Source organism: Zerene cesonia, chromosome 13 (genome assembly GCF_012273895.1).
Source record: "Zerene cesonia ecotype Mississippi chromosome 13, Zerene_cesonia_1.1, whole genome shotgun sequence".
In the NCBI taxonomy this organism is placed as follows: Eukaryota; Metazoa; Arthropoda; class Insecta; order Lepidoptera; family Pieridae; genus Zerene; species Zerene cesonia.
The window spans coordinates 1749978-1773077 of NC_052114.1; the positions used below are offsets into that span (position 1 = coordinate 1749978).

Sequence of the window (23100 nt, forward strand, 5' to 3'; positions counted from 1 at the left end):
CCACCTACATTATCACTCATAGGCATTAACTTCAGAAGTATTCTTGATAAGATAATAAGAAAAAGACTAATAAGGACTTTTAAATCAAACGATATTCAGGTACTAGGCCACAAACTCGTTCAGGATATGTGTTCCAGTTAACTCTAATTAATTTGGTATTAGTGCAAACAAATAAGCGATATCATTGTCTTTAGTAGGAAACTTTGGACTGTTTACATTGTCCAAAATAACAACTCAATTCTCGGTAGCCACATCGGGAGTTATTATGATATGATGATATTTTCGGCTTAATGATCCATAAACAGACTAAGAGAATATAAACGACATATTTTCAGATTAATATGAATAACTGCAACTGTTATCTTGCCATACTATTTATAACAAACTTCGGATGTATTGGGAGTTTCTTCAGAAGTTATGATATAAGTTTGTTCAAATGCGGCCGTCGGAAGTTGTACTGTTGTTCTTGGAGAATACATATACTAGTTTATTTACATGTAGGCTATATTGCATAACTATTAGTTATTGTACCGCTCGCTATGTGTGTGTTGCTTTGATAATTATGTTATAAATGATTGTAGGTCTATTAATAATACATTGGAAATTGATTTTTTAGGGTTTCGCACCCAAAAGCTAAAACGAGACGGACGGGATGGTACTAGGTAGAATCAAAAATTGGATGGGTGAAAAATTTATCGTTGTAGTCCTTCTCTTGACCCATCTCGATGAGGTTCATTTTTAAAATGACGGGATATAGAAATATTCAATTCAAATTATGTACAATACAGCTTGAAAGCTACTTGCAAAGGAAATACAAGATTTTTGCTCTATTATACGTTCGTTCGTTCAAAATATCTCAAACTCGGTGTGATTGCAACACAAATGCATAATTTTTGCTGTTATGATCATATTATGATATACTAGCTGCGCCCCGCGGTTTCACCCGCGTAAGTCCGTATCCCATAAGAATATCGGGATAAAAAGTTGCCTATATGTTATTCCAGTTGTCCAGTTGTCCAGCTGTCTACGTACCAATTTTCATTGCAATCGTTTCAGAAGTGTTTGCGTGAAAGAGCAACAAACACACACACATCCTTTCAAACTTTCGCATTCATAATATTAGTTGGACAATTTTATTTACCCATTAATTATTGATCAGGTCTATCAACCTAACGTTACATTTATACACCAGTTCAGTTCTGCTCTAATTCGATTCATCAATTACAAATAAAAACGACTTCTGTTTTCCAATAGTACAATTAAGTTTTTTACCGCAGTCTATGATGAACCTACTATCAAGCAAGGTCTTTAGTTTGTTTTTACGCGAGTATTCATATTTTTTACACACACGAGTCAATTATATCACAACAAACACACACACATCCTTACAAACTTTCGCATTTATAATATTAGTAGGATAGTAGGAAGTAGGATTACAAAGAGGTTAAGTCATTAATTTTGTTTGTATGTACGTTATCTTTAAAAGTGCTGATCCGATCGTGATAATTCTAATAGTAATTAGTAAGTAACATAAAGCTACTCAATTCAGCAATATGTTTTTATTATTCCGGGTCAACCCGAGCGTAGGTGTTAATATTTAGGAGGAACGTAACATGTTTATTTTTATTAAGTTGAATTTCATTATAGTTTTATCCACATTGAACCGGTGTAGTAAGTCGTAATCTAAAAGCTAGTTACTACACGATCAAAACTTTACATACAAAAGAAATTACAATAGAATAATAATAATTTTAATGTAATAAAATTATTCATCCGAATATATTAAATTACTGCAAACGAAAAACTATCTGCGCGTTCCGCTTTCAGAGCACAACTTTCTAACAAATTTGAAATTTGACCACCCGAACATGTATCTACCGGTTTTCAAAATCTGTTCAGTTGCTTCTGCGTGATTGATTGACAAACAAAATAGAAACGTCCTGGTCCTTGTATACGACTGAGCGTCGCGTAGCGTACTTTTTATTTTTACTAGCGGTCTGCCCCGGCGTCGCCCGTGCATATTATTTAGCCTGAGAATTTTTTAAATCGGTCCAGTAGTTTTAAATTAGCGCGTTCAAACAACCAATAGAATAAAAAATAAAATACAAGCCATACGAACTCGTCAGCTTTATGTTATAAGTATAGAAGTTAAGATTGAAAATGTAAGAGCTATTATTTAGCACAATAAATATGTATATCTATACTAATATTATATAGCTGAAGAGTTTGTTTGAACGCACTCATCTCAGGAAGTTCTGGTCCGAAAAATTCCTTCAGTGTTAGATAGCCCACTTATTGAGGAAGGCGAAGCCGGGGCGGACCGCTAGTATATAATATGTCTAGGGAGTTAATTAAGAAGTTATCCCTTACCTGCGGATGAAAGTCGTTATGATAGTCTAGCATAGCCTAATATTTGTGAAGGAAAAAAATGATGTATCTTTTATTCAATATTTGTCTTCAGATTCCGCTTAATGAATAATTTACGGCAACCCTGAATGTCTCTTTGAGACTTCTTATAATCAGATAAAAACTCACATTGGCACCTCGTAATTTTATTATCCACATTATGTTAGTAATATTACCTATGTAAATAAAAAATTATCAATTTTGCTGAGCTTATAGCTTAAAAACGGCTCTAAGGAACTAAGGACGTTCGTTTTTAACGTTTTTGTTGTAAAAAGACGGGTTCTTATGGAGAGAAAAAACGTACCACGGGTGAAGCCGGGGTAGATCGATTGTTATATTATATAATAGGCAGTTTTCATCGACTAAATCTGACAAGAATACGAGGCAAAACATTTGATCCGTTAATCCGTAAAATCAGTTGCAACATGTATTTCTTTGTTTTTTATAAACAATTTACGTACAAGGTGATCGGGTTTTCCCTTTCTCATACTATAAGAATATCTAATAAGTACAAGCAGGTATTTTAAATTCTCATACGTGGATCACGTAATACAGAAGTCACGATACTCACAGCGCCTTTGAAAATTGTATTATTCTATCATTCAATTGACTTTCGGAACGAAGATTGTACGTTAGATATAAACCGGCTAATCGTGGATTGACCTTTCATACCGAGGGTTCTGTACCACGATTGGTAATTATAATCATTTCTTTTGTATTTTTATAAGAATTTGTTATAACGGCGTCCTTAGTTAGGAACGTACATGAGCCAATCATTACTGTTTTATGTGAGATGACATTACTCGTTAGATTTGCTAATTGATTGATTAAATTTTAGAGATTTTTCTACCATCTTATTTTTAATAGAAAATAACGGACTTATTCAGAAAAAAATCTCAACCTTTGTTTAAAAGCAGATTGGAAGATTTCACTATATTTTTATGAAAGTAAACTAAACACCTTACGTCATTAATGAATGCCCCTTATATCTTTAAGGGAAGTGTCTATTTCTTCGCGTTCAAAGGATAGTTAGGACAGACGAGCAAGAATGAAGAGAGAACGAAACCTCTGGCCTTTGTAAGAGGATTCCATTATCTCCGTTTTAGTATGTGGGTGTACGGAACTCATAAGCTTTGCTATTTTTAGCGATATATTTTCAGACAGATGTTTATTCCGTGCTATGAAAAACTTATTTAGAAGTTAAGAGTCCAAATTAATCTATCTACAAATTGAAATAGGTTTATTTTCTGTTATTTATAAACACACTAGTTAACATATAGTCGCTTATTCAGTTGCGACATAGGTATATACTATATACTTTAATATAATTGACTTCATTCACGTTTCAGTAAACAAGGTTATTTCGAAAAATGACAAGTATTATGTTATGTATTTACCTACCAACGATCGTTACATCAGTACGTGATGAATATTTTGACAAAAATTTTACGTAAGATCAATGTGTTTACTGTAGTTGTTGTGTAGAATAGTAAAGATAAAGATATATATATATATATATATAAAGAATGACATTTATTGAAAGTCAGAGCTGAGGCATTATGCTTTAGGGTTCTTAAGTGGCATCCCTTTTTTGGCACACGCAGCCACACATATAAATTATGCCTAGTTATTATTTTTATTATTTATTGCTTTTTACTGTTGTCCTGTATTATGATCCGTTGTGTGTATGTTAAAATATTTTTATTAATGTGTGTTAAGGTATTCTTTCTAAAGTAGTTTTCATCTTATTTAGTCGCCCGCTTGCAATTGTATTAAAATTATATGTACCTAAAGTATGTATTCAAATAAATGGAATTGTTTGAATAATAGAATCTTTTTTGTAAATAATATCGAATTTAAATATATTACCTGCCTCGATCGATCAAAATTTTATCTTTATAAGGTTGTAACTTCTAAAGACAAACTTGTTAAGGAAAATCCAATTTTATTATTATTCACAAAGAACGCAAATATAAAAGCGGTCTTAATAAACACCGAGCCTCCAGAATGTGCGCCTACAATGAGAACTCAACGGCACTCAAACAAAATTGCATTATCTCGCTTATAATACGGTGATATGATAGAAGTATGATAACCAATTTTTTAGCCAATATAATCTACAATGATAAAGGTCTGCGAGGGGAAACTTCGATTTACCAACCGCAATCCTACGTTTGAACACGGCTGGGACTTGTAAATCGAGTGGTTGGGTCGTAACCAAGATGTCGTTAAGAAAATCCCCCGTGGGACATTTATTGGGCCAAACATTCGTGTCGATGATGTCAACCGACCTAATTAGGTTGTGACCCAATTACTTATTTTAAAGATGTTGCAATCCTGATTCATTTGGGGTAAAAATTTCATAGAATAAGACTTATATCAATATTTCCTTCGAATGGAATAAATGACGTACGTAAAAAACCTAAAGATATTACGATGTATGAGTTAAGCCATTAAAGTGTTACGAATTTAAGTGCATACGAATAAAAAATAAATAACAATAGGGAAGTTAAACATTTGAATAATTTTAAAATAACCTATCATTAAACAACAACAAGAAACATTGCATAAAACAATTCTTAATAATCCATCTTTTAATTGTCGATTGACTAATTAATATTGTAAAATTTAAGAACTTAAATAATAAAATTGAGTTATGACAAAGATATATATTATACACATATAATTTATAGAAAATGCAAAAACGTAACGCTATTTTCATATAATATGAGACGATCATAGATAATTTCATGGTGAAACCGTGAATGTGTTTCAGTTTATAGCAGCGAGAGCAATTCCAGGGAATGGAAATTGGGATAACGTAATAGACCATCGGGTTTTCACCATATACCTATTATATGTACCTAACCTTTTGCCATGTCTGCATTCCTTGGCTCAATGATGGGGTCACGGAACCATTCTTTAATTGTAATCGAAAATAAAAATAAACTTTGTTCTTCTAAATTTAATTTCCGTGTAAATATTAAGCAATGGATGTTGCAAATAATATTGTTTTGAATACGTTGACCTTGTTATGAAAATATAACTAATAACGGTTAAGTATTACATTCGAACATTCAATTGCAAAATAACACTATATAGTAGTAGATTTTTATATTTGCTTTATTCAATACTTCCTAGGAAGTTGATGTCTTTTTTGTGTCGTTCTACATACAACTCACATTGGTGTTTAGTTAAAAACATGTAACAATGAATAAGCTGGAATTAAACAGCAATTGATAATTGTATATTATTTCTATATGATCTATGCTCTATTTAATTGGTTTAATTATATATTTACATTATAATAATTCCACAATACAGTGTCAAAAATTCGTGGTCCGTTTCACGATCAATGACCAAAACTTTCAGTTGTTAACGGCTAATGATCTAAGCTTTTAGTTAATTAACTCTTTGTTTGTTACGCCCAGGGGTGAGCCTATATAATTCTGGTCAGAAATAGTTCATTTCACAAAGCCTCCCACTTATCCTTCATCCCCAAATCCCGCTATAACTCGTAGGTAAGCCTCATCTACAATAGAACCGGAATTAGGTCAAGAAATGACATTTGATGTGGCTTTCTTTATCACAGAGGGGTGCGAAATAGCGATACTTTTATAGTTTCTGGAGTCAAATCCAAGTATGATGCGATCCAATTCAAAGTAGGAACGTTAATTATCTTTGTGTCAAATGTCATTTGAATGATACGACTAACTTGAAATCCTTTTCGCATTTCAATACGGTTTTTTTTTATTTTATGATGCTTACGGTACAGTTATATATACGTGGTCTGTATGTTTAGTTTCTTTTTTATGACTCTTACATCAAATATAAATACGAACTTTAATGCTTAACTTAGAATAGAATTAATGTCTATGACGTCACAATATGGCGCCGTATCTGATCGTAATTGTAGTGGATCGCATATTAGGATTGGTCATTGATACAATTATGGATTTTGTACTTGTTTTAAAGTATATTATGCGATTTAATTTTTGTAAAAGGGTATATAATAAAAAAATCTTGCATCGTGATGGAGTTGCATTAAAGTGACATTGATATGATATGGATCTTTGAATACATATCTCGATTTATCTTACACATTGTGTAGTAAATACCTATATATCTCTCATTTTGAAATATTTGCTTTACTTATAGCTATTTATACGCAATAGGACTTCTATCATATATAGAGGTTTTTTTGCGGAAACTCAAATTGTACACTTTTCTTTGTATTATACAATCTCGACAAATCTGTACTACGTACTACTAGTTCTGTTTATATATCAACACGATCTATTGGAACCTACAAAAATCACGGTATTTGAAACAACGCAAAAAATATGACACACATGGATCCATTCATAAAAGACACTTTGAATATATTATTCTCACATCTCTTTGTAATAGAGTATTAATAGCTAGGTAAATTGATTCTGGACATGACCTTTTGAAAAATCATAAACAGAGAACGCTGCGTGCATTGATAATAAACCCTTGTATCAATGGCTACGTGAAAATATTTATTTTGCTCTTATCGTGTCACCACCACCTGCCTGCTAAGTACTGGATTTGGTATAAGAATGTAATGAATGGTAAAAGAATTTGGAAAAAGAAGAGCCACGCCGTCGCCATGTCAAAAACATTTTTTTTCGTAATGTGGTAATTCAAACCAGTACTTTTTGAGATCAATACGAATTCGATTACGATATTGTTTCTATTGTATATTATTATTATTGAAATACATTTAATTTATAGTTAGGCAACTGCCAACTGGACAAGACAAGCAGTAGGTTTAGGTCGTTATTTAATTGTATTGAATCGACCAATCTTATCTAACAATCTACAGTCACGGTTAATGCTTATATCAATATGTAAATTGATGTTAAAGTGCTTAACATGTACAAACAATGTGAGTTCATAATATGTACCAAACAATTCGTGTACTTTTTCATTGCATGAAGCATAGTTATAATAAAAAAGTTATTTTCACTTATATGTAATAAAAAAAACTCTTCAAATAATCATTTTTAAATTTCAGCCAATTTCGAGTTATGGTTTAAGCGTGCAAGGGTAACAGAAACACAGACTTACGTTGTTATAGTTATGGTATTGATTCTATTTTGAGGATTTGAATAATATTTCAAAATCATTATTAAAAAAGTAAGCGAAGTGTTAAATTATTTGAATTAATTTTATTGATGACAATATAAATTAAAATTTAAAAATAAACACTCGAAATATTACACATTACGTGTAAGATAAATGACTCATTATGTTAATTATAAATACTATAATTGCATGAAGCTATTATAATAGAAGTCATTAATCGCTGCTATATTAAGTTATATAATATTATGCTAAATTATGGTATGTATTTTTATTTTATATTAGGTATTAGTAAGTATTTATTTAATCTAAGTAAGTTAATTTAAGTATTTAATAAATATAAGGTTTTCAAGGACTTTACCTTTAACGAATATATTAAAAATGTATTATTATTATAGACGGATTAGTTTATCTTGTTAAAATTTATTTTTTAAATTGCCATACTTAGATAGACCAAATCTTAATGAGACAACATGAGAGGCACCAGCTTTTGAGTAACAAAATAATCATAAAAATCCTTTCACCCAATAAAAAGTTATAAGATAACAATCACAAAAATACATTCAAATTAATAACAATAAAATAACCTCCTCATTTTTTAAGTCGATTCAAAAACAAGGAATCTCTCTTAATACATTTTTATGAAACTCAACATTTGCTACCAAAGTATCTACCATATTGTCGTATATATAGTGTTTTATCTATGCACTATTTACATTTGACGTAAGCACTGCACGTTTTGTTGCAATGAAATTGTCATCATTACCATTTTAAGAGTCCATGAAATATTTTAATAACGATAAATGAGTGGTTCTTTGATATAAGTATTAAATAAAATTTACATTGAAGCGTTAACTTATTGCTATTAAGGCGCTACCAGGTTGAGCTTGACCTATTTACTAATAATTACGATTTATTTAATTCCTAGCAAACATGACTGCATATCATACACGCCATTATTACGATATCCAGGCGATTAATCTTAAAACTGTTATTTTATAAGCGTCATAAAGCGATTTCAGTCGCACATACTCTTGGATCTTCATTACTCAGGTATTAACATAATGATAACATAGTTCATTAAGTTTGTTCAGAAGCAATGTTAGCATTGGGCCATTATCAAAGTTGCTCTTTGAAGTTTACTGTGGCATTACCTTATGTGAATCATACTCTGCTGCTAAAGTTATCACAACCTGCTTAAATGTTATTGTTTTTCGTTTTTAAGTTATTTATTAGTTATTATCTAACGCGACCCTCTTAATGAATTATTAAAATCTAAACCTCATAATATATTATAATGATACATTCTGCTTAAATGTAATAATAATGTAGCGGAAATATATTCGGTAATATTCTTCGTCCTAAACATTAATAAATGAAAATGTATGTTATCTATAAAAAAAATAATCGCGAAATGTGTAAAATATGAGAACAGATTAATCAATTTGATAATTTTTTCTAGTTAAAGCACAAACGAGGTACCTACTTATGAAGAGTAAAAAAGTACTTCAGATGAAGTCGGCTTGGACTGCTAGTTGACAGAAACATTTATATTTTCATACTCATCGAAAAAGCCGCTCTGTGCAGCATGATAAATGCTAAGAAAATAATAGCTTTATCTAAATTAACCAATAGCCTGATTATCTCGCATATTAATATCATGAAAAATGTACAGGTAATTTGAATGTAAAACAAAATTTTGGTGCATTTTATTTTCCCACACACGCCTATTTCCCTGTGTTCCCCACCAGCACCCTTCTACATTGTTGATAGAAAAGAAGCATCAATTACTTCTACTCTTTATGTCATTGAAATTTCCGTTGAAATGGATTAAAAGATAAATATTCTAGTATAAGTATCAGAGAGAGTATCGCTTGAAATTCATATGATGCAAAAACCTTTAAAAGTGCTTAATATGAAGAAACTAAAACATTGACTTGCTGCCATCCTGGAAGCCTTTGCGCTAATCCGGACCACAGATAAGCAAATAGTTACTATTCCAAACTACAATTTCTGCACTGAATAACATACGAATCCGATAAGACGTTTTTGCGTGAAAGAGAAACAAACGTTCACACATTGTTACAAACTTTCGTGTCTATATTAATTAAAAAAATACATATTTAATTCAATGTCAAATCAATAATATGTTGCATTATATCAAAGCCTCAATTTATGCTATGGTTTAGTCACTCCCCTTCGATTCTAGTAAGTAGGTAAATTGTAAATATAAGAACCAGGATAGGATCTGATATGTAAAGTGACGGATTCTACGCTACAATAACAATGACCTACTTGTTCTTTAATGTGAAACGCAATTTTATGCGAGCTAATTTCCGATCTGAATGTCAAGTGACATTCATTGTGATTAACGAGACAGAATTGATAATCTGTTCTAGACAGGTAAAACAACTCCAAAGTACTTACTCCGTAAATAAACAATGATTATATTATAGATAATTATTGACTGAAAGTTTAGATAAATGATCATCCTACTATAATATTATAAATGCGAAAGTTTGTAAGGATGTGTAACGTGGATGTGTATAACCGATTATAATGAAATTTGATACGTAGACAGCTGGACAACTGGAATAACATATAGGCAACTTTTTATCCCAATATTCCTACGGGATACGGAATTACGCGGGTAAAACCGCGGGGCGCAGCTAGTTGTTAATAAGAAGACATTTTAATTATAAATAAAAATGACATTTAGCAATCGAAAAGGAGACGAAAACCCATTTTTCGGAATACCTTGTAGTTTTGGTGTCATGTTTCAATCAAACTTATCACTTTTTTCGTACATATTACAAGGAATGCCAAAAATATATCATACTCATAGGAATCATCGCGTTCCTTTGCTTGTTGGAATATTCGTATTACCTATACTTAGTGCTGTTTTCAGATTTCATAAACAGTTCATGACTTTCATACTATAGCGGCAATTTTAATTAGAGTCAAGTGTTTTATTGCATAAGCATATGCAGTTGCATATTGGCTATTGTTTCACTTTCCAGTACGGAACCTTACACTGTTTGTGACTCGACTCGCCATTGATCGGTTACCATAGTCTTTATTAGCGAAGTGAAACTATTTTACATTTATTATGATATTACTATCTTTTATTGTTGAAAACTCAGAATTATATAATGATGAAATTATTTTTATTTAACAAAAAAGGTCTCATTGTAGTACGGGCCATAACATTTTATATTATTTACTTCATTCATTTATCTTATAGCAACCGTTTTACTCATATTCATCAGTCCGTATCAAATCACAATCCGTAAATCAAGTACCTATACCAATAAAAACTCTGCCGTAATTTATACGGGACATATTGTGTTTGGCTTTTCGAGTATTATCGCCAACGTTATTAATTGAGGCTTTTATAACAAATGACAGACGGATCAGATAGGTTTAAGATAAAACCATTTATAATTTTTACGATAGCTGTTAGATGGCTCTTCACACAATCAAGTATGAAAAATGAAAATCTTGCTCTAATTTATTTGTCAAGTCCTTGCATCTGAGTATGAAATATTGGGATGCGTTATTTATATTTCAGAGCAGAGAATGGGTGAGATATTTGACGATAAACATTCATTCTTGTGTGTTCCAGACAGGATTATTTTTCCATTCTTCTGTCATCGGAGCGATATTCTCAGAGCGTATCGTTTTTAATCGTTTCGTGGGTTTTAATTACAATGTTCACTACGCCTAGTACTATTTTTTATTTATTATAAAATAGAATACTCACTACCCTGGTTATGAGTATTGAAAAATCCTATAAAAGCAATATTTATTTTGATAAGAGCGTATATGTCACTTGAAGGCCAGCAAAGCACCCGTAACACCTATAAGATTACAAGTCCTCTTAACATCAAGTGTTCTTTGCTTTCTGTCGTAATAAAAATACTTTTTTTAATAATTATTATACAATAATGAATAGTGGCACAGAAATTACATTCATATATATGTATCTTTATGAATGACTTGTTATTCAATTACATTGTTATTACAAAAATACGTCTTTGAGTACCTTACTTCAATTAAAGTGAATACATATCCACTAACAATGTACAATTTTAAATATAAGTTAATGACCGGATGCTCCCATGCTTATAAACTCCGATAGATAGCGATATTTAAAAATATCGACACCTACAACAACAACAAACTACCATTATAAAATTATACTGAATATACATTTATGACTACTATCCTATTTTAAATTTGCATCAATTTAATATAAACAATATTTAGTCTGTTTCGGGCCTTTAAATCCATTGAACTGCAACCAGATTCCTTCACATCAATATAAGTAGGTAATTGACAAATTTGTGAGTAATTGCACATTTATCACCATTACAACAAAAGGCCGGATAACTCCGAAACATTTCCAGGAGATTACTACGGTCACTAAAGCAATTAGTGGCTCGATGGAAAAGTAATTGTGTGCAATAATTGAGCACTTAATAATTGAACATCCACGGCATCGTAACAAATTGCTTTGGGATTGTGTATAAGAATATGTTACTATACAAAGCAATGCGGAAATGGGATTGAATTCTGTCCCTACATGTATAGACATAATACTGTTATGTAATCACAGGACTTAATAAGCATGTGAAATAATAATCAGTCTGAGGGATAAGGAAGATTTTCGATACCACAGCTGTGATAGACCTTCAAGGTTTAGGCAATAATTCTAAAGAATATTAAGACATAACATTAACATAAATGAGTGGAAATTATAACATTAAAATAGAGAAACTATCTAGTAGAAATCTGCGGTATTAATTAAGCATAATTAACGTAAAACTTGGAGCCGAGTTGATTTGACTATAATTTGTTCAGGATAAAGGAAGTTGCCAATTGACTGAGCTGACACTAAAAGCAGACGAGTACGTGAATTTAATACAGATTTATCGTGATAGAACTTTTCAATGAAAAATGAATAAAAATGAAAAGTTATTGTTAAGAGAAATGTTATACCTATTGCCTAAATATGGTAAGTCTCCATACTGAATGACAAGAAACGAAAAGTTATTGTTAACAGAAATAATATGCCTATTGCCTTAATATGGTAAAGGTCTCGATATTGAATGCTGAACTAAACATTCATTAATTAGTACTTGATATACTATGTATGTAAGTAGTACAGCAAAATAATGAAAGGATGCACATTTTTTTCTCGTTTTTCCGCGGAAACCTCGTTAACCACATAGTATAGATAACAATATGTAATTAATATTCATATGTATAGTTTTCAAGGTTTCATCGTCACTGTGATGGGATATTCACACTTTATTCTGCTTTGGCTTTTATATAATTTTATTGCTTTATGTCGATCCTCGATTAAGCTAAAGAATTTGTTTAACTGTTTGAACGTTTGATTTGAAAATTATTTTTGTGTTGCAATATTTATTTATCGATTATCTAAGAAGGAAATATACAACATTATCTATTCTATATCGACAGGAGCGGCGACTTATTGAAAAATGTTGCAAAAATGGTAAAATACATATTATTTTTCATATCAACATTTAGTAACTTGCAGATATACGATCGGTCTAAACTCTAGATTCTAGAATCTATTCCTAGCATAGGACACTGAATATGAAACCTTGACAAGACCACTCAACCGATCTTTAGGCTACAGCGGAAGCTTTATGGAGGTTGTATCTAAGAGTCGAATAATCTTCAATTGCTAGACGAATAACTGGGGATTGCAACGCCTCGACATTTTAGTGGATTACGAGATCTTTATATATATAACCAGCTGCTTGCCCCGGCTTCGCCTGAGTCTTCTGTCTATCTTTTTTTTCTATATGTCTATTTGTAATTTTTTCAAACAATTCACAGTTAAATCCGAGCTGTGATAAAGTCTCAATTATTAAATATTCTACGAGCCGTAGTCTGCTTTACATCAAAATTTAGAAAAAAAATTTAACAAGCAATACATCAATTAAGTTATTAATCGCAAATTCGTTCGTATAAGTAGTTACATCTTATGGCTTGATCAAATCGAAACATCTCATAAGAATAGCGATTGTTGACGTATACACACGTAAACACGTAAAAAGAATAATTATGCGACTAAAATTTCCATCCATATTCATAACATATTACTTATAGTTAAAATCACAATACAAATCGTATAGAAAATGTGGCTTCTTGTGGGTTCTCTCTAAGACGAATATTTTAATTTTTTTAGAGCCGATATTTTACTCTTGACTGAAATTTATCCGTCCAATAAAAAAAAATATAAAATTATATAAATGTCGCCTCTAAAACGTCAGAAATCGAGGAATTACACTTTAGAAATAGAACTAAGGATCAAAAAATTAGCCCTAAGTTATAAATTGTAAACAAAGGAATTATAGCTGACATTTAAACACTTAAATCGTGATTTAACTATAACTACATAAACTAATTATTAAACTTTAAGTGCGTATTTATGTGCAAAATATATTTTTCTAAGGTCTATGTGAATGCAGAAGTAGTTATTATTGAAAACGTATTGGGAAGCTCCATCACCTTTCTAATGTAATAAGTCAAAGTGTACAATAATTTAGGTGATATTTCTTCGTAAGTTCAAGATAGATTGTAGAATAACGAGTTGGCGACCTTGGGACTTCCTTGTTTTTTAATCAGGCACACGAGGAACAGTAACACTCTATATACATGTACGTATTATTTCTTTCTAATTATGGGCAAAAGTAAATCCCACAATCTTGATTATGCGACGTTTCAACGCTGTATAATTAAAACTAATTGCCGTGAAATCTTTAATGTGTGCATTAGGCTGTGAAACATAATTATTATAATTTTGAATTGCGACTCTGTTACAATTGTGTAACTTTTAATTATAATTCATACTAACATTTCTATTTAAATATAACTTTAACAACTAAACATTATTTGTTTAATTGCAGTTTATAAACATCGAATATTAGCTGAAGCATTTAATCCGGCTCCAAAACATGTTCACAACTTCGGGCGTCAACCTCAAGCTATGTACCTCAAGCACCAAGCGCAATGCGATTTCTAAACGAAATGCAAACATTTATGAAAGGGAAACAAACCTCTCCGTCGAATTATAAAACATAGCCGCCTGCCGTTTCAAATCATCCGACACTGCGTTCTCTTCATTCATTGTCACACAAAACACACTATTTCACTATTTATTTGAAACGGTTTTATATGGAGGCCGGCAAGACTTTCGACGCCCGCGCCTCTCGTCGACTGAATGTGCAGTCAGCCCACCCCGCCGCTGTTACGATACGTGACGCAAAATAGCCAGTTAACTTTCCAAATATTATAATGATCGTATCTAACAGGTGCTGAAGGAGAGATGAAATGTCAGCTTAAATGATAAATTTGAATGTCTTGTATGTATCTGTATATTTGATGAAATAATTTTTTTATTAATCATGAGGGAACATGCAATAGATCAGTGTGATCTAACTATCTATATTAGAAACAAGAATTTATAGTACTATTCTTTGTTAGTCTCCACCGGAGACGAACACAAAAACTTCCATATCGATGCCCAAACATAAAAATTTAATATCAAGTAGTCGGTCAAAAAAATTAAGGCATAATAATTAGATAGGTAATGCATAGGTAATAGTCCTCAACACTAATTACTAACGATCGTTAATAATTGTGATTCAAATATATTATCCACTAGCTGTAACCCGCGGCGTCACCCGGGAATCACTAGCCTGTGTTAAATCAGACTAAACTATCTCTGAACCAAATTTCATACAGATACGATAAACAGCTTTCGCGTGAAAGAGTAACAAACATCCTAACTTACAAACTTACGCGTTTAAAATATTTTAACTAGCTATTCTATAATATATTCGCGAATATACAAATGATTGATGATCAGGAAAATTCGAAACAACCGTTCAATATTGCTTTTACAGTTAACACGAAACTCCCACAGACTTTCGAGAGCGAATACATTCGCGCCCACTCGAATTTTATGACGTCTTTACCGTAGGATCAATGATGTAGGCGCCACTGGCAATGGAGTGACGTTATGGGTCTTAGGTATAATATTAACAATTACATTTTTTTTTTTAATGAGAATGCTTTCACGCATACTTAGAGCTCTAGGGGACAGGGCCTGGGTTATGTCAGACTCACTCTAATACCTAAATAATCAGCCTACCTAAATTATGAGTTTAGACAATGTCATATGTAAGAAAACAAATATTATAATAAAATTTGCGTGTTCTTTACTCGCTATTCGCATGAATGTGTAAATGCAACATATGGAGTAATTAGGGCATAATTTTTTTAGGAAAGAAAACAAAATTATAATCCTAAAGGAAACTAGACTACAAATTAACAAACTATAAAGAGGAAAACAAGTATAACATTATTATTGCGCAACTGAAATAAGTTTAATCAAATATCTTGTGATGCTGCTGGCAGGTCACAGATTGTGACAATAGTGTATATGGAACAGATAGAAATTGTAATCTGTAGTGTGTTTCATTTGAACATGTTGTTTGACTCATTGCTATTAGCTAACAAAATGAAATTGCATACAACAATTGTTTTAAAGCATTTTTTTGTGTACTAGTGTGACCACTTCCTACCTTTTTATGTAGAACTCCCTATAAGTATTCTATTTCTATAAGAAATGTTATCAAGATTGCTCATAGATTTAAATGTTAAAGTGTAACAAACAGACAGACTTATATTTGAACTTATTATATTGCATCATGAGGGGCAATAGATTTTGTAAAATATTTCTCTACACCTACTTAACTGTTACAGAAACTTTGAATTGAAGCTTTAATTTTATTAATACTCTAAAAATGAAATGCTAAATTTGGTTGTTAGTATGCGCTAATCTTAGGAACTACTGGACCTTCACTTTACATATACATTGGGTTGGTTGGACTGCTAGTATATTTAAAAACCTCAGTGAATTGTTTAAAAGCCATTGAATCCATAAGAATATTATAGATGTGTTGAATAATTTGAAATAATTTAATAGATATTAGATTCTAAAACTGTAAAATGCAGTTCCACCAAGAGGCCACAACGTAAGTCATAATTTCATCAATTTAGAATAATAAAAACTTCTTATTACGGGATCTTATTTGACATCTAATTCACTATAAACAAGTTTAAAATTTAAGGTTTTACAATTTTTACCTAGTTTAACGAATGATGAATATGAAATTACATCCAGACTATTGAATGGTTGATCATGGCTTTACAATGTTAGGGTTTAGTAAATTAAAATAGAGAAAACGTACATATTTTATGTACTTCTTTTCTGATAAATAACAACTATCAATGAAAACAGCTGTTTCTAAGTAAAACATAAATACTCACCCGGTTTCAGTATTCAGTTGTGTGTAGCTGTAATGATACTGTCGTCCCTTTAACATCTCACTTTTTTATCTAATGTTTAATAATAAAAAATATTATTTTTTCAACAGAACATTTTCAGTGTTTGTTTTCGTCTCATTGTAAAAAACTAAAAAAAAAGGCGCGCTTTTCACTTTTGCGTTTTTGACGTTTAAGAAGTGACATAATCATTTCTTTTGTGTAAAACAATTTGATATGATCCAAGTCAATTTGGTTCTTAGTCGAAGTATTAAAGGACTACATTAAGATGAGACACATAAGAAGTTTACACAGTTATTTATAAATATAATATCTATACCTGCTGCTTTATATTGACTTTTAGTAATCAAATTCTATATTTGCAGTTGTGTTCGAGCAGTGATACTGGGTTACAGCCTCGAGCTTCAATCCAAAAGGTGTTTCGAGACCAGACGAATGTAATTATTCAGATAAAAAGAAAATAGTGGAAAATAATTTTATTAGGCGGCATTTGTTGTTTAATGCTATATAGTTACCAAAAGTAAATTCAACAGTTCATCCTATTATATCAGTACTAAAACTACGAAAGTAGGAAGCCTAATAAAAATGGCTAGTAAGAATGATCTAGTGGCCAGTAAGTTAAATGTTTCGGTAGTTCACAGAGAGAATGAGAGAATATTTTGCTTGTGGAAGTCCCGGAGAGCCATATCCTTTTCCTTACCCATCCCAGTCTTTTCCTTTATTCCTCTTCTTTCCTAATCCTTTCTTTATCCCCTTCCAATTAGAAGCCGGCAATCCATTAGTGGAGGCGTATTGTATGTATTCGACTTTACCTCTCCAAATGTTTATTGGCGGTGGTAAAGCTTACCATCACGCGACCTACCAGCTTCATTACCGACGGTGACATAAAAAGAAGAATGCAAAAACTCCTCAACGAAAATCGATTAAAAAGATAATGATCATAAAATATTTCATCGAGTATATCCTATAATAATGTTGTAATTATGAAAGTTTTTGAGACAAGACGGATGTATGTTTGCTTATCTCTCACACATACATAATTTTTTTTTACGTAAAAGTCCATACTGAAATGTGGAATAATATATTAAATTAGAAATTGTCTCGTATTTATCTCTAATTTCTCCCTTACTCGACAAAGGCGTGTCGTTTGAATTTGATTACATTATACTTGAGTAACGTAACATAACTTTGCATATGTAAAACAAAAGTGAATTTCGAAAGCATTCCATTTCGAACTTCGAATCTACAAAACTGCAAAAAAATTTCAAACTTCAATTTGAATGTGTTTACTGTACATTTGTTTGTGTTGTGTTGATGCGAAAGAACTGTCCTGAATTTCATGGATTTTCATCTTTCATATTATATTCAACTAGCTACACCCGGCAAACGCTGTTCTGCCTTACTCTTATCGTTTAGTGGTATGAAAAATAGATGTTAGCCGATTCTCAGACCTTCCCAATATGCTTACCAAATTTCAGAGGAATCGGTAGAGCCGTTTCGGAGGAGTATAGAGACTAACATTGTGACACGAGAATTTTATATATAAGATAATGCTATAGAAGGCTCTCGGATAGATATATTTTCAAAAACCCACAATGTAGTTAGGAGTAGGTCTAGAACGTAGGCTTAGACTTTAAGCTACAGACGGATGTAAATGTACGTAAGATACGGAAAGTTTCAGTATATGAAAAATTGTTATATATATTTGGCACATATATAAATTTATAACGTATGGTAATAAAATCTCTTGTTGACAGATGATAAAGTGATTTTCTATGAAGTCGAGTATCAAATAATTATTATGAAATATCGCGAAAATTGCGATCTCATAAAGTTGGTAAATATATGTATTATGCTCGAGAGCACATATGAAAGTATCTTATGAATTCGTGGTTACATTTAAGGCAGGTATTCTATATATTATACAAGATACACACAAGTAAGAATATCTTAGAATACCTTAAATTTGAAGAATTTTGTTTCATAAATTAACTGCATAATTTTTTAATTTGTTATAAACACCAGGATAAGTTAAACATGATTTTTAAGGACTAAAAGTCAGCATATACCTAATGATAATGATTTAAATCTTTTTTAGACCATTTTTCTTATAATTAAATCTCATTGAACATACTTTAATTTATATTTCATTCAATAATAGTATAAGTGGATTACAGAATTAAGTGATCAATATAAATTGATTTTATGAGCATTTTTATGAAAGATTTAGCTACCTACATGAACAATCCTTTGAGATCTTCTAAGAAATTAAATTTACAAATAAATATCTTACCCTTATCCTAGAGCTTTTTAAATAATATGAAAACGAAGATATTCAGATCATTTTAGTAATAAATGGATATGAAGAAAATTTTCGTTTACATGTATACAAAGTTCTTTTACTCTCCCATACGTAATTGCTATTTTATTTGTATAGGCGTTTAGAAAAATTTTCATGAAATAAAATGTACAAAATACTTTTGAAAAACTTTAAATCAGGCGTATTAAAAGAAAAAAAACATAATATTGTGTTTAGTACGGTGAGTGGGGGAGCCGGAGGCCCATATCCTTTCCTTACCCTTCCCAATCCTTTATCCTTTATTTCTCTTATCAATTCTTTCAATTTAAAGTCGGCAAATCATTTGTAGAGGTGTAAGGTCTTCATTATTACGCCTCTCCAAATGTTCATGGGCGGTGGTAGCGCTTACCATTAGACGACCTACCAGCCCCATTGCCGACTGCGACAAAATAAAAAAAAAAAAAACATATTCTTCTAATATTATTTTAAATGCATAGTTTGCAGAAATGTATAGATGCATGTTTACAAGGCTCTCGACCGTACATATGAAATTTGGTACAAATAAATGGCACATAGGCTACTTTTTATCCAGACACGTAATACCCGTATGCCACGCGCGTGACACCACGGGTTCCAGTTAGTCATTGATACATTTACGATCTTTATGAAGACTGTATCACACCCAAATATTCATTAATGCGGAGTCACGTATTTCATTTCAAGTCAATGATTATGTAACATTGCTGTAAAAAGTTAAGGTATGTTTTTATTTGGTTTTATTTATTACGCGTAAATCATCTTCGTAATAAAACGTTTTCTCAATAATTTTTGACATGAACACCTGTTGCTTTTTATTTATGCTATCTGCATACTTGAATGTATAAGTCCACTAGCTTTCCGCCTATGGCTTCGCCCGCGTGTTCAAAGGAACCCATAGAAAGATGTTTCAACCCAGTACAAGTAGCCGCCTAACCTCTGAACAGACCCAAAAATCATAATACGATAATACCGGCTACCAACTATCTTGCATTTTCTATCGCACTTTTACCCTTGTCGCTCCCCAAATCTCTATATCAAAATTAGTGCATACGTAATTGAACTGTATACATCAAAAAGCATCAAAACAAAGCATAAATTGACTGCAAAAAGTTTCTATTGATTCTTATGAGTATTACATTAGGATTTAGGATATTTACGTCAAGGGATATGCAATTTTATAAATACCATGCACCATTTGGATAAGTGGAATCGTATTCAGTTCTATATTAAGCAAAAGCGGCTTATGGGATTCAGAATGGCAGAATATTTCGAGTGGGCTCATAGTTATTGCTTTGTTCACTGAGTTCTCTGCAACGTTCAAATTGATATGACGCATGTAGATTATATTTGAAATATTTCAGAGATTTCATGTAAGTTATTGGATCGGCGGAAGATCGAAGGGAATTTAATCCCTGAACTTTCCTACACTGCGCCCGTATGTTTTTCGAATATTTTTTAAATATTTAAATATTTCTATATTTTTAAATATCTTATATAATTTTTAAATATTTCTGTATTTTGCAGCTATTATTAATAATTCAAACAGAACATATTTAGGGAAATTTAAATCGTCTTATTGTTTACTTGTTTATATCAAGTCGTGAGATGAAAGTCGCTTCTCTTCGTAAACTTAAATTTTATATCTAAACCCCGAATATTAAAACTTGGCATTAGGTACAGCAGTGGTATAATATGCAGCAGATGCAACTGCCAGCAGCTTTGCAACCTATATGTTTGCTCCTTTGTCCGACCTTTTTACATAAGTCAAATCTTTGTGCCTGAATATGCTTAAAAATATAGTATAATATTACTAAAACACCTAGGAATATTTTGTTTATGAATGCCATTATAGGGAAGGCTTTTCAGTTCCGTTGCAGAAATATTTACTCGTGCATTCAGTTGTGTAAATTACAACACATGTTAGCCTAATACCAAAGAGGTCACACAATATTGTCCTATATTTTCTACGTAAGCGAACAAAGCTCAAGTCCAAAAGAAAAGTGTTTATCTTTTCTACGCAGCTTTCGCTTGGAATTCCTTCCACCCTGATTGGTTGATGGATATAACGTGACATGTGACTATTAAAGTACATTTATCAACAGAATCACTATAACCGGCCATAAATAATCGATACTTTGTATATTAAAGTAAGGGAAGGTACGTAATCGACTATGATTTTAATTCACAGATATGTCGATAGGATTTATTTTATTCAGTTTTCCAAGTCTCTGTATATCAAAATCTATCATACAGTTCAACTGATTAGATGTTAGGAATTGACGCCTCGAAAAGAAGGTTAAGTTTCGAAACAACATTGAAGGTACATCTTTGTTTTCCATTTGCACGACACATTTTTATAACTACTTCACATACTCTCATATAAATAGATAAACAAAGTCAAGAAGAATCTAAAAGGAAAACTAATCCAAACTCTCAAAGCCACGTTATAAATATCGCTTCAACGGCGCTGCACTTACTCGTACAAAGGAAGTGAAGGAGATATAAGTGATGAGTATTTACAGTCTTCCCATTACGGGTAGTGGGATTTAAACTAGAATAATACTGCATCGAAAGGGTAGCTAGTACAAGATACGTCATAACATCACGCTCGTATTCCCAGGCTTTTTGAAGACTCTGCGTAGGCTACCAACAAATCCGTAGGTGTGTCGAGCGATAGATATGCTTCCTTGCAGGACTGCAACGTGGCAACTAGCGCACAGTATTCAGAATAGTGTGCTATTTTCCATAAGTTCAAAATGCAGTTTATCCAAATATTTGTCTTTTAGTTTCAGTTGCGCCATGATACCGACCATAATTTGAAGCTTGGACCGAATCTGAAATACCTATGCCAAGTCTGCTAATACACTATTTCATATAATCTATAATTGCCTTCTCTATTTCCAAGTAAGTCAAAAGATATGGTAAAGATAAGTGGTATAGTGTTTGTAATAATTTGTTTCTTTTTTATTATGCTGAAACATCAGACTAGATAGGGTTAGATGCTAAATTAAGTTGCAATGTTATTTTTATCGTAGTTTTACTATACCAGAACGCGAAGATAGTATCGTAATATATTATGCATTCAGGGTTTTCTTTAAATAATAAACCTAACATAAAGAGCTATTTTAAAAATGTGTTCTCTGAAACATGTGGTGTATTTTTACGACCAAAACATGATGTTCTATATTATGTGTTATTGAAAGATTTTGCGAGCGCGTGTCGGCCGCTGATAACGGTTTTACTATTTGATAACATTCGCAAAGCTTTCACGTATTTTTAATACGTTATATTATTACAAGCTCGTGTACTTACGCACTTATTTTTAACGGTGTATTTTATGTATCTACGCAAGATTTTTCAATCGCTTTTGTACGGGCGAAGTTGAGATGGTCTATTTACAAAAAGACGTGTTATATCATACACAAAAATGTAAACAAACTTGCTTATGTATACTTTATTGCTGTATTTTTTGTGCATGAGAGGGACTGCTTAATATTAATATTTAAATTTCGCTATTATTTCTATATTAATGTAGGGAATCGTTGTAAATTCTTGCGATAACATGTTCGCTTGTTCCCAGAACGTTTATATAGATCTTATGAAATTACGTAGATTTCTATACTACACACTTATTTACACACACAGGACAATCGAGATGTAACGAAAAGGGACGTGTGTCACATGTAAACTCTAGGGTTGTCATCAAATATTATATGCAGTTATTATTGAACTTATGTTCTTACCTAATTTTATTATGTATATGTATAATGCAATCAATTTAGACAGTCCTACCTACATATGTATTTTAGGCTTGGTAACGATTGTTTAAGGGGTTTTTTTTTTTTTTTTTTTTTTTTTTT

General features: G+C 31.6%; 1 protein-coding gene across 1 annotated transcript in view; it reads right to left on the reverse strand.

The window, feature by feature from the left end:
- Positions 1 to 14777, reverse strand: part of LOC119831032 (sialin) — a 29572-nt gene extending 14795 nt beyond the window's left edge. The window contains exon 1 of the mRNA XM_038354253.1: positions 14610 to 14777. Within this exon, the coding sequence (XP_038210181.1) occupies positions 14610 to 14680 (71 nt within the window). The 5' untranslated portion in view covers positions 14681 to 14777. The remainder of the gene's footprint in view (positions 1 to 14609) is intronic.
- Positions 14778 to 23100: the final 8323 nt, after the last annotated feature.